This window comes from Ahaetulla prasina, chromosome 5 (assembly GCF_028640845.1).
Source record: "Ahaetulla prasina isolate Xishuangbanna chromosome 5, ASM2864084v1, whole genome shotgun sequence".
Taxonomy (NCBI): domain Eukaryota; kingdom Metazoa; phylum Chordata; class Lepidosauria; order Squamata; family Colubridae; genus Ahaetulla; species Ahaetulla prasina.
In genome coordinates this window covers 31,402,462-31,415,662 of record NC_080543.1, presented here as the reverse complement: position 1 = coordinate 31,415,662, position 13,201 = coordinate 31,402,462, and the positions used below count along the sequence as shown (strand labels likewise).

Below are 13,201 nucleotides of genomic sequence, written 5' to 3'. Positions count from 1 at the left end.
ATATGATGAGTAAATAATCTGTTGAAATTTGTTTTGGAAAAAAAAAAGATTCCCAAACATATGACAAAGCTAATGATACTTTTTAAATAAAGAATTCTCTAATTCTCTAAGGCTTCATTTAAATAAATTTTATCAATAGGTGCTAAACACTGGTAGGATTCAATTTTTTTTACTACCGTTTCTGTGGTTGTGGCTTGGTGGGCGTGGCATGGCTTGGTGGGTGTGGCAGGGGAAGGATACTATAAAATCTCCATTCCCACCTCACTCCAGGAGAAGGTTACTGCAAAATCCCCATTTCTTTCTGATCAGCTGGGACTCGGGAGGCAGAGAATAGATTGGGGCGGGGCCAATCAGAGGTGGTATTTACCAGTTCTCTGAACTACTCAAAATTTCTGCTACTGGTTCTCCAGAACTGGTCAGAACCTGCTGAGTACCACCTCTGGTGCTAACATAACAGCTCCTTATGTTTCTGGCGGAGATTACTTATTTGATCCATTTCAGTTTGGGTCAACAGTTCAAATTTAGAACTGTTTTTAGTTGTTGTAATGGACAGTCTAATGTACTATGTGCTTTGTATTAACTAAAATGCAAGCTCTTCGTGTTTGATAAAATAAAGTTGGAGTCTCACATTATTAAATGGTATTGGAAAAAAGTTTGAAGTGATATGACTAAAAGCACAAGTGCAGTCATTGTTTTCTATATTGGCCTGTGGTTTCTACTTACCTTTTAACTGATCGTTAAATTAGTTCAAAGGAAAGTAGAAAAACTGAAGTGTGCATAGTGTGTATGTGTGTGTACACACTTGAATAGTACAAATAACGTCTCCGTCTTGAAATCATTAAAAGCAACTGCTTAATTTTTGGCTAGCTGCATGGGGATATATGCACTACCACCCTTTGAATTCTATGCACTGAAAGCAAAATCAAAGTTTGCAGTAGTGAATATTTGCTGATATTCCAGAATCAATTACTTTTAAAGATATATGCAATTGAAAGATTCTTCCCCATTCTTTCTTTTTTCACTAAACAATATGGTATTTTGAACTATGAATGTTCTTGGAATTTATGTTTTATTTTTATATTATGTGAATATTTTAATGAAAGGGCTTCTTATTTATAAGGCATTCACTTGCAAAATTGCTTAACACAATGTAAGCCGCCCTGAGTCTTCGGAGAAGGGCGGGATATAAATTCAAATTTAAAAAAAAAAGTATATTGCATACACCTTTGAGTACATATAGTCTGCTAATAATTGGTGGGGGTTTTTTTAGTTTGCAGTGCCACCTTGTGGGAAAGTAGAATATTACAAAGGACAAAATAGCCTTTAATAACTAAAAAATAATGCCTAGGAAGAAAAATAATGCTGTCAAATAATATAATAATAGAAGAACTTAAGTATTAGAAATATAGTTTAGTATATTTGAAAATACAGTTATGGATATGATGAAGCAGAGTATAAGAAAGTATATTAACAAAGCTTGAAGACTGACTGAAATCTATAAAGCTCATGAAGTATTTATTTACCAGAAAGCAAGTTGGCGAAGTTCCCCATGTTATCATACCAAAACATTAATTTCTATTTTTTTCACTGAAAATTTTCAGGCAAAATCTGTACTTATCATACAGAGATCCTACTTTTCATTTTCTGAAGTGTTTAATAATATGGGATGTATGAATGATCTGGTTGTGCTTATAGAAAAAAGTTATCCTGGCATATTGAGAGATTAAATTATTCAGTTTTAATGCTTTGGTTTAATGTTTCTACTACCAGATTAACAGACATATGGGTATCCCTTGCATCCCTAATGCTTCAGTGACTCCATCCAGCCACCTCATTCTCTGCTGTCCCCTTCTTCTTTTGCCCTCAACCCTTCCCAGCATTAGGTTCTTCTCCAGTGAGTCCTTCCTTCTCATTAGGTGGCCAAAGTATTTGAGTTTCATCGTCAGGATCTGGCCTTCTAAAGAGCAGTCAGGGTTGATCTCCTCTAGGACTGACTGGTTTGATCGCCTTGCAGTCCAAGGGACTCGCAGGAGTCTTCTCCAGCACCAGAGTTCAAAGGCCTCAATTCTTTGGCGCTCAGCCTTTCTTATGGTCCAACTTTCACAGCCATACATTGCAACTGGGAAAACCGTAGCCTTGACTATACACACTTTTGTTGGCAGGGTGATATCTCTGCTTTTTAGTAAGCTATCTAGATTTGCCATAGCTTTCCTCCCCAGGAGCAAGTGTCTTTTAATTTCTTGGCTGCAGTCCCCTTCTGTGGTGATCTTGGAGCCCAGGAAAATAAAATCTGTCACTACCTCCATTTCTTCTCCATCTATTTGCCAGGAATTGAGAGGGCCGGATGCCATGATCTTAGTTTTCTTAATATTGAGTTTCAAGCCAACTTTTGCACTCTCCTTCTTTACCTGCATCAAGAGGCTCTTTAGTTCCTCTTCGTTTATTGCCATTAGAGTGGTATCATCTGCATATCTGAGGTTGTTGATATTTCTCCCGGCAATCTTAATTCCAGCTTTTGATTCATCTAGCCCTGCCTTTCTCATGATGTGCTCTGCATATAAGTTAAATAGGCAGGGAGATAGTATACAGCCTTGCCGGACTCCTTTCCGAATTTTGAACCAATCAGTGGTTCCATGTTCAGTTCTCACTGTTGCTTCTTGTTTCTCAAGAAACAAATAAGATGGTCTGGTACCCCCATCTCTTTAAGAATTTGCCACAATTTGTTGTGATCCACACAGTCAAAGGCTTTAGCATAGTCTGTGCAATTATAAACCTTGTCCAATTTAGGCAGTAAAATTAAAGACACCAAGAGTGATATGCAGCTCTTAATAACTTTAAACAAATATGATTCTTGGAAGATGTCCTCAATATAAGACTACATTTTCAAAGCATATGACAAACAAATTGCAAAGTTACTTTAAAATAAATTGCTTCAGACATGTAACATTTAAGCATTAAATGTTCACTATTCTGAGTTTCTGGAGTAAACTGAACCTTAAAAAAATAACTGAACCTTAAAAAAATAACTTAAAAGGGTAATATAGCAGTTAAACTTCTGTTTTTAAATTGAAGGCGCTAAGAATACTGTTTTCAAGCACAGTCTTAAAGATTGTAGATTAGATACAGATGTCTTTGAATTTGAGTAGATTATTCTCTTCTAATATTCATAAATCTCTTGGAAATATAAGATCAATGCATATTTAAAACTAGTCAGTTTTAACAGATGTGCCCCATGTAAACTGAATATTAATGTTCTAATTTTATTATGTGCTATTATATGAATGGAAGTAATTTTATTAACACTTATTGTAGAGAAATATTGAGTTGAATAGTTTTAGTTTTTTAATCAGTTTAGGGGTCTGGCCACCAAATGGCAGTCTTGTTCTGCTCTTAAAAGCAAACTGTAAATCTGGCAGAGGATAAAATATGGAAACAGAAGAAAATGTTAATGTCTCCAATTCAGAAACATTAGGAGTTCATAGTCTATAGTGTTCTGTGCTGTTATAACAAATGAATTCTAGAACAGATTGTGTTGAAATATCATCTCCTAGCAATGTGGTATTTTGTTCTTCCTTCCATTTTTATTGTTTAGGTGTGTGAAATCTCAGCCACACAGCCATATGTTGATGAATTGCCAGGTTGCCTATTAAATTACAATAAAGTGAGCATTCTTTAGAACACCAGGCCTGGTTTTAGTTTTTCTATAATGCAGACAAACTTCATGATGGACATGACCAAATGACTCACTATTGGGAAGAAGTGTCAGTGACCTATTTGTTAAAGTTTTACAACAATGATTGGCTGTTTCTGTAACAACAGTACAGAGAGCAGAACCCATAATCTGTTACTTTTGTTAACAGCCCTTTTATTGTTCTCATTATGCTTGCAAGCACTTTGTGGAACATCATTGAAGGCAGATGTGTAGTAGATTTTACATCTACTAGAGTTACAAGCATCTACCAGAATGATAAAAATTTTAAGTGAGAGTGGGGTCCAATAGAGAAACTATTGAAGTCTGAGGTTTTCTTAAAAGTGAACTGAAGCCAACTTAGAAAGATAGAATCGTAGGATTGCGAAGGACCTGGAATTCTTCGAATCCAACCATTGCCCAGGCAAGAATCCCCAGACAGACAAATTATTGTCTAATCTATCTTGCTTGAGAACCCCCAGTGATGTAGCATTTGCAACTACAGGAGGCAATATGTTTCACAATCATGAATCATACCACATATTGCTATTCTTCTTTGATAAATGACATCAAAATGCCTTAATTCCCAGTAAGTTAAAATTTAGTAGTTATATGAGGACTGCAGCCAAGAAATTAAAAGACGCTTCCTCCTGGGGAGGAAAGCTATGGCAAATCTAGACAGCATATGAAAAAGCAGAGACATCACCATGCCAGCAAAAGTGTGTATAGTCAAGGCGATGGTTTTTCCAGTTGCAATGTATGGCTGTGAAAGTTGGACCATAAGAAAGGCTGAGCACCAAAGAATTGAGGCCTTTGAACTCTGGTGCTGGAGAAGACTCCTGCGAGTCTCTTGGATTGCAAGGCGATCAAACCAGTCTCCTCTCCTCAACCCTGACTCCACTTTAGAAGGCCAGGTCCTGAAGATGAAACTCAAATATTTTGGCCACCTAATGAGAAGGAAGGACTCACTGGAGAAGAGCCTAATGCTGGGAAAGATTGAGGGCAAAAGAAGAAGGGGACAACAGAGAACGAGGTGGCTGGATGGAGTCACTGAAGCAGTAGGCGTGAGCTTACTCCAGAGGATGATAGAGGACAGGAAGGCCTGGAGGAACGTTGTCCATGGGGTTGCGATGGGTCGGACAAGATTTCGCAACTAACAACAACAACAAATGGCAATATATACAGTACTATAGGTCTATACTATACTACAGCTCTATAGTTTACCCTCCACTCTCTTATATATTTTCTGTTGTTAAATCAGGATTTTTTTTTCTTTCATTCATTCATCTAACTTTCAAAGAGAAAAGCAAGATAAACTCTTACATTCACAATGTTGGGCTGAGGGCTAGACTTGTCATGCCAAGGAGCACACTCCAACAGGTATCTGGGGCCCTTTCTTCATTACAAGTTACATCATTCATATCAAGAATCCTTCAATTTGAACTTGGTTCCTGGTGATTTCATGGATGTGTTCATTTGTTTTACTTTGCAACAATCTACTGATAGTAATGGTTTGCCATTGCTTTCTTCTGGAATCTTTTTCTAATCTAGACTGGCCAATTACCCAGGAATTCCTTGAAAATCTCTCATCCAAGTGAATGGGAGATACAATTTATGTTCTTAGCCCACATAAAGTTGACCAGATACTGTTGTTGTGAAACTAATATTATTCTCCTTGTATTTCAGGTTAACAATTTCAATTCAGTAGCACTTTTAAAGGGAGCGGGAATGCTTGCTTAAATCTAGAAATTGTGTAGTCTTGGTAATTCAGGATGAGCATGTACTGTATATTTTAAATTCTGGTGTGGTGACCTAGAGGTGAAGCTCTTGCTGCACAATCAGGAGGCTGTGAGTTCGATCCTAGGTAGAGGCAGATATTTATCTCTCTGGGAACAATGAGGATATATCTGCTGAACAAAACTCCACATTGGCGACAGGAATGGCATCTGGCCAGTAAACACTAAACTCCCTTCAGTTGCACAGTCTCCACCCCAATTATGGGGGGATTTATGGGGTCGTAAAAAGAAGATGATGATGTATATTTTAAATTCTGTTTGCAAACATTTTAAAACTATTTGTAGACCTCATTGTCCCTAACGTATGGGTAACTAGGGAAGCAGTCAATGTACAAACACTCATGCAAATTTGGGATCGCATCGCATTTGCCAGAAGTGCTGAGGTGCTTCAGGGTTGAAAAAAATTAGCCAGTGACATCACCATTGCCTGAGGGATGCTCAGTTGGGGCTCCTTTCATGTCGGTGGCAGGAACTGGAACAAAGGAGCAGCATTTGGCTCTCGAATGCAGGCTTGCTAATCTCCACCCCAGCAACCTAACCATGAAAGCCACAGTACTACTGTAATTTCGGATTATAAATTATGATTTGCCCCTGGTCAACAAAACAGGTGTTGTCACTACTCACATTTGTAAGGTCCTAGTTGACCTTTTACATTTAAAGTGTTAAAGGCATAGAGATTACTAAATTGTTTATGTAGGATCTCTTAATGAAAACCAGAGATGATAAGGGTTTCTTTCCGGTAAATTAGACATAGGATTGAATATTAATGCTATACAAGATTTTACAATAGCATGTGTCAATAACTGCATATAAAAACTATAGTACTGTAGAAGAAATTCCACTATACTATACTATGCCACAATATTAGAGGAATACCTAAGTGATTCCTTGTTGGATCTGAGATTGTTCTTTCCTTGAGACGGTTTTTTTTAATGATAAACTAATGGTATTTATGGTACAATAATTCTTAGTTTAAGTGATTTATCATGATGTTCTATAAATGGAGAGGGAGATTTTAGGAATAGAAATAACCGTATTTCCAGAAGAGGAATTACCATATTCTTCTGGATCATGGCCTATTCTATTCCAGGGTAATTGGCAACTTTAAATTCATTTCTTTATAAAAAATGAAGTGATACTTGTTATTACCTTCCCAAAGTAACAACGTGGTTATTCACTATGTCAAATGAGATGAATAAAAATGCAGTCACATGAAATATGATTTTGCCATTCGTTTTAAATTAAATTAAGAAATTATTTACAGCAGGGAATGAGTGCAGCGTAGAACACAAGCAAAAAGTCACCTCTCCTGAACCAGTGGTGGGTTTCAAATTTTTTTATTACCGGTTTTGTAGGTGTGCTTGGTGGGTGTGGCACAGCTTGGTGGGCATGGCAGGGGAAGGATACTGTAAAATCTCCATTCCCTTCCCACTCAAGCGGAAAGTTACTGCAAATTTCCCATTTTTTCCCAATTAGCTGGGACTCGGGAGGCAAAGAATAGATGGGGATGGGGCCAGTTAAAGGTGGTTTTTACCGGTTCTTCGAACTACTCAAAATTTACGTTACCGGTTCTCCAGAACTGGTCAGAACCTGCTGAAACCCACCTCTGTCCTTGAACCTCTATTCTCCTTATGCTTGTGCATGGAGCATGGACCCTCTCGTGCAGTTTCATGTTTTGCCTGTGCTTGTTTTAGCCAGGAATTTAGTTTAAGCTGAGGTTATTGTATAAACTAAGCAACAATGTCAATGTGATTTCTAGGATCCAATCTGATTTAATTAACATCTACTATAGTTGTTGTATGGTTTATCAGCTAAGATGGAGCCTCTTATTCATTTACACAGGATGCCCTTGTAAAAACAATCTCAGGAAGACTTTTGCTTAACTAAAAAAGAAACTCTTGCAGCTTAATGATGTGAATATCACCATGGAGATTTCTTCTCTCACCACCCCCATTTTTTTTTCTTCAGTTGTTTCTTTTACATGTACATTCGCTGGGTTTTTCCTAAATCCTTGTCTTGCGATTTGGACCATAAATTAAGAAGGGGAAGGACGATTTATCTGTGGCAAATGTTTTGTAGCAACACACTTGTGTAATGACTAAATGAAGTGGGGTGTGTGAATAAAAGACTTTGAGTCAAACACAATAGGGAGGAAATATGTGATCTAGTTAATTTGAAAGAATGAGTCAGTCAGCTGCCTTGGTAATTTTGAGAGATAATATACAACTGATCTCTTTCTGGACATATGGTGCAACTTTAGAAGAATTGTTATGATTACAAGTGCTTTAGGTTTTTTTTAAAAAATATTTTAATTGTTTAGATTTAAGCTGTTTCACATGAATTCCTTTTGTGAAAAAAAAATCTGGCTTTCTTTGGTGAAATACATCAAACACCTCAGAGAACGAATTCTGGATATGGAAAACATCCAGCAGATGCTATGGTCTTTCTGCAGGATGATTTCCAGAACAAAATTATGGGTGAATTGAACACCATGTCAGCAAATAAATAGCAAAGAGTATTAATATGGCTAATGATTCCTGCTTGCGTCCTTTTCATGTGTAGAGATTTTAAAATATAATTGACAGTCTGTAGAGTATGTATGTATGTGAGATGCGGTGGCTCAGGGGCTAGGATGTTGAGCTTGTCGATTGAAAGGTCTGCAGCTCAGCAATTCGAATCCCTAGTGCTGCCGTGTAACGGGGTGAGCTCCCGTTACTTGTCCCAGCTTCTGCCAACCTAGCAGTTTCGAAAGCACATAAAAATGCAAGTAGAAAAAATAGGGACCATCTTTGGTGGGAAGGTAACAGTGTTCGTTCCGTGCGCCTTTGGCGTTGAGTCATGCCAGCCACATGACCACGGAGATGTCTTCGGACAGCGCTGGCTCTTTGGCTTTGAAACAGAGATGAGCACCGCCCCCTAGCGTCTGCAACGACTAGCACATATGTGCGAGGGGAACCTTTACCTTTACCTTAGAGTATGCATGTATGAATTCCAGCTTTGAGATGAAAGTTAAGATGGCTAATAAACAATCTTAACAACTACAAAAAAACAACAACCAGAATAAATAATATTTTTAATTCTGCAATGATATATCTAACGCCATCAAACTTCCACATCTGCCTACACCCAGGTTCTTGGGAAGGATTCGACAGGTGGATAAAAATGCCAAATTCAGTCTGAACAACTGGGTGACTGTATGATGAAACAACTGGGAATAGGCGGTGTCTTTTTCCTCTCCATCTGTTGAGGAAGGGTGTTCAGTTCTAACATAGATGGATTCTTTTATCCCTCTTTCAAACCAATGGTTGTCTCTTTTTGTAGAAGTCCAGTTACAATGCAGCCCATGATTCCACAACCAATTGCACCCTTTTTCAGGTGACCCTGAGGGCACAGATTAGGAGTGGTATTCATTTACTTTCGCTACCCGTTTGCAAATGTAATCTTTTCTTTTCTCACAGCAACTCTACGGTTCTATTTTTTTGTCTCACTGTGATATACTCAACATTTTCATTTCCTGTATGTTTCCTGTATGTTCAATTCCCCCCCCCACTTTTTCTAGAGATAACATTGACTTCTTTTGCTGTTCACCATTTTTCTCCTCATTGGCATGAGTTGAGGCTAGTGAATGATGTTATAATAATTATAACAATGCTGGATGGGAAATTCTGGGTGTTGAAATTCACACATCTTAAAGTTGCCAAGGCTGACAAAAACCCATTCCACTTTCTTATCTTTATGTACTTAAGAAGATGTGAAGTTGTGTGAAAGAGTTCCAGACTAGGAAGTCCCACACTTTCTCTTACGTATCTCCTTCTATTCATATATCCCATTCACAAATATAAAAGGAAACACTGGAAACAAGGAATTTCTTCATTTGATCACTTGGAAGCTATAATACAATGCCCCCCAGCCTTTTGAACATCAGAAACCGGTTCCGTAGAGAAAGGTTTTTCTGTAGACCAGAGGGGGGTGAGTATGATTTTGAGTGGTGCCTGCATCCTGCAGATGGGGCTTCACTTGTTTGCGTGAACCAGTTGGCAGCATGCTGCGGACCGGTGCCAGTCCATGGACTGGGTGTTGGGGACTCCTGCTATAATACAACTGTGGGTAGAGTTCACAGCTAAGTTGTAGCTAAGGGTAGGTAATAAACCCACTAGACTTTGATTTCAGTTAGTGGATGATTGACTTGGGAGGTGCTTAGCAACTCTCATTTTGTTAATTTTACTTTAAAAATCTATCCCTTATAAAACGAAATGGTAATTATTAGCACTTTGTTGCACTTTGCCTTTGGCTCCAAAAATATTTTTGCAGAATCAATCTGCCTTAAAGCATCTTTTTTATTGCTTGGAATCCTGCCACTTTCTTCATGAAGAGGTGAAACTTCCAACTTCAGACTTTTCTAATGTAAACAAGGGGAAAGAGTTTGGAGGTCTTATGCAATAAAATATTTTAAGGTAATATTTTGTGTATAGCATGTCTTGGAATAATTACATGATTTTCATATTGCAGGTGGTGTGCCTTCAGGATTTTTTTGGTGATGATGACATATTTATTGCATGTGGCCCTGAAAAATTTCGTTACCAGGATGACTTCTTGCTAGATGAAAGTGGTAAGGAAATATTATTGTGTTCATTATAATATAGGATGGTAATTTTATGATATATGTTTTGAATTTCTAGTTATTTTCTTATGAATGATGATATAAAGTTCTTGGTGCTTTCTGCACTTGGTTGCTTGCTTGAAGATGTTTCATTACCCAAGTAGGTAATATCATCAGTATGAGTGAGTGAGTGGATTTGCTGTCTCTTTATATACAGTAGCTTGATCTACCAATTATGATGAGGGTTTTCTCCTTGGTGGTTCCTTGATTAGAGTATTGTTTTCTACATGATTGTTTATCCACTGTTGATGCCTGTTTATGTTAAGATTGACTGCTGGAGGAGATGTGTTCTAATCTAGCAAGCTACTAAGTAGAAACAGGCAGCAGACCTTATACTCACTGGCGTTAATTTATGTATTTATTATTAAATTTATTTTTTGCTTAAATTTATATAGCCACTCATCTCCCTTTCATGATTCTGCAAGCAAACAGCTAAACTCAGAGAGTACCAAGAACTCCACAAACTGAACCCTGAGCTACACACATTATTTTCTTTTGGAATGACCATAGTGTGGGTTAGGAGAAATTAAGTCCTATTAAGAGTACCATAGTCATGCCATGTTACTTTCAAAGTCCTTACAAATAGACATTAATTAAATGAAGCCAGAAAACAATCACGAAGTGTCAAAAACAATCATAGCACTGATCCCAAGATTTTTGGTTCAAAAGTACACACCAGTCTTTTCCAGCCTGGACATGTTCCAGATATGTGGACTTTAACTTCTACCTATTAAGGTAGGTACTGAAATTACTTTGTTGGGGGAAGAGTTTGGTTCAGAGGCTTGAAATTTCAGCAAATCAAAAAAGGTACGAGGTTCTTTATGATAGCTAAAAAACAAAGACAAAACAATAATAAATAATTTTTTGTTGTTGCATTTATATCCCGCCCTTCTCCGAAGAGTGGCTTACACTATGTCAAGCAATAGTCTTCATCCATTTGTATATTATATACAAAATCAACTTATTGCCCCCAACAATCTGGGTCCTCATTTTACCTACCTTATAAAGGTTGGAAGGCTGAGTCAACCTTGGGCCTGGTGGGACTTGAACCTGCAGTAATTGCAAGCAGCTGCTGTTAATAACAGACTGTCTTACCAGTCTGAGCCACCAGAGGCTAAATTTAATAAAACTGTTTAATAATGCCAGTTAGGATGACTGGTCTATTGTGGTTTCTATGTTCACAGAGTCAGTATAAGGCAGGGATCTTCAACCTTGGCAACTTTAAGACTTGTGGACTTCAACTCCAAGGATTCTTCAGGCAGCAAACCTGGCTGAGGAATTCTGGGAGTTGAAGTCCACAAGTCTTAAAGTTGCCAAGGTTGGAGACCCCTGGTATAAGGCATTATATGCTGGCTGGCGAGTAGAATCCATAACAGGAATACCAGCCATTATGGAAGTAGGATGTTGGACAATATTGTTTGATCAAGCTTTGCCAATATTACATCCTTAAAATGTGCATTTGTTTATATTATTAAAGGCAGCCTAGGAAGCAGATCTATAACTATCACATTTGTATAACATACACATAACTTTTACACCAAATTATTGTACATCCCCACACACACACACATTGGTTATTAAAAGAGATGAATAGTACCTGATTATTCTGAGACAGAAATATTTGAATATCTCATGTCATCTTAATTTGCTACCTTGAGCCTATTTTCCCTAGTGCCAACATTTCTTGGTATACTCTGACTGGCAGCTGACACGATGCCAGAAAAATCTTCTTTTTCAAAATGTAATACATCAGAAGTGTCATGTTTAACCACCGGGCGTTTCTAACCTTGATTACTGAGGCAGAGAGGAAGGCGAATTAAGATCCAGCTGTTGTGATTTATGGAACACTGGTTAAATAGTTTTTTGGGCTGTGCTCTGGAAGCTGGTTTGTTCACCAGCCTGCATCAGGCGAAGGCACCTTCCTGGTACAAAACCATCCTTAGGCATATGAAAAATCTCCTGCATTATTGCTGATTTTAACAAGCAAGTCAGTTCTCAGATGTCAGAAACCTGCAATCCATATCAAATACAACATGATTAATCTTGCGGCAACAAGGTCTGGCAAACGAGCCTTTACATGAGTCACTGTATGGGACTCTGAAGTTTTTTTCCCTGTTGTGACCCGGGCCCAAATAGGTAGTAATAAACTTAGTCCGTGAAAAAACAAACTTTATTCAAACAGCTGGGAATTAGTTCATTCCCAGCTTCGTTCAATTCAAAGTAAAACAAATGCCTCCCAACACAAATTCCTCAGTTATCTCACAAACCTTAGTGCCAAAGACCCTTCCCGGCAAATGTCCAGAAGCCACAAAAACAAAGACGTACACGAAGCAGAGGATGCAGCTACAATGTTGTTTTCCAGCAAACCTGAAACACAGGTGCTGGTCTGTTTTAAGCCTTATGGGAGGGGCCAATCATCTCTTGGCCCTACTCCCAAGTTGTCCTCTCTGCTTGAACTGCTCTTGCCTTCTGGTAGCTCTTCTCATGTGTGCATTAAGTAAGGAATTATTCCAGTGTAAGGACACTTCTATTTTGTAACTAAAAGACTTACAGGCTTTCAGCCAATTAGCTTGAGTTATCATCACATGTTATTTTTACTAGTCCAGCATATCTCAAACTACCAATATGATTTTCTTGGGGAATTATTGTAAGCAAATTTGACAGGGTTGTAGTCAATTGAGCTCTGCCTGGATATGGGCAGCCTTCATTAGCCTGCTTAGAATGGATTAATCCCATTCACCAGAGCTTTTTGTTAATGACCTTTGCATTCACACCAGAGGCTCTTGCCTTAGCCCAAACCCTGTTCAGTTCACCACCCGAAGCAATTCAGCCAGGATCAAGATGCTTTTTATCTTCCAAGATGGTGCTTCTCCTGAACATGTACTGAGTTCTGCATCTTGAGTCGGCTGTTCTTTCATCATAAGTATCACCCTTTTGCAAAAAGGGCAGCCCAGTGGGATTCAGCCCTTGATGTAGAGCAGAACAAGAAACAACCTCACAGAAGTTTAAAGCTACTTTTATTAAGATGGACTATAGCAGGGTTCTGCAAACTTGGCT

At 38.2% G+C, this 13,201-nt stretch overlaps 1 protein-coding gene across 2 annotated transcripts in view; it reads left to right on the top strand.

Annotated features, from left to right (window-relative positions):
• DCLK1 (doublecortin like kinase 1) overlaps positions 1–13,201 on the top strand; it is a 187,690-nt gene that overhangs the window by 61,448 nt on the left and 113,041 nt on the right. For both annotated transcript variants that reach the window (XM_058184772.1, XM_058184773.1), the window contains exon 4: positions 9,994–10,093. In XM_058184772.1, the coding sequence (XP_058040755.1) occupies positions 9,994–10,093 (100 nt within the window). The remainder of the gene's footprint in view (positions 1–9,993; positions 10,094–13,201) is intronic.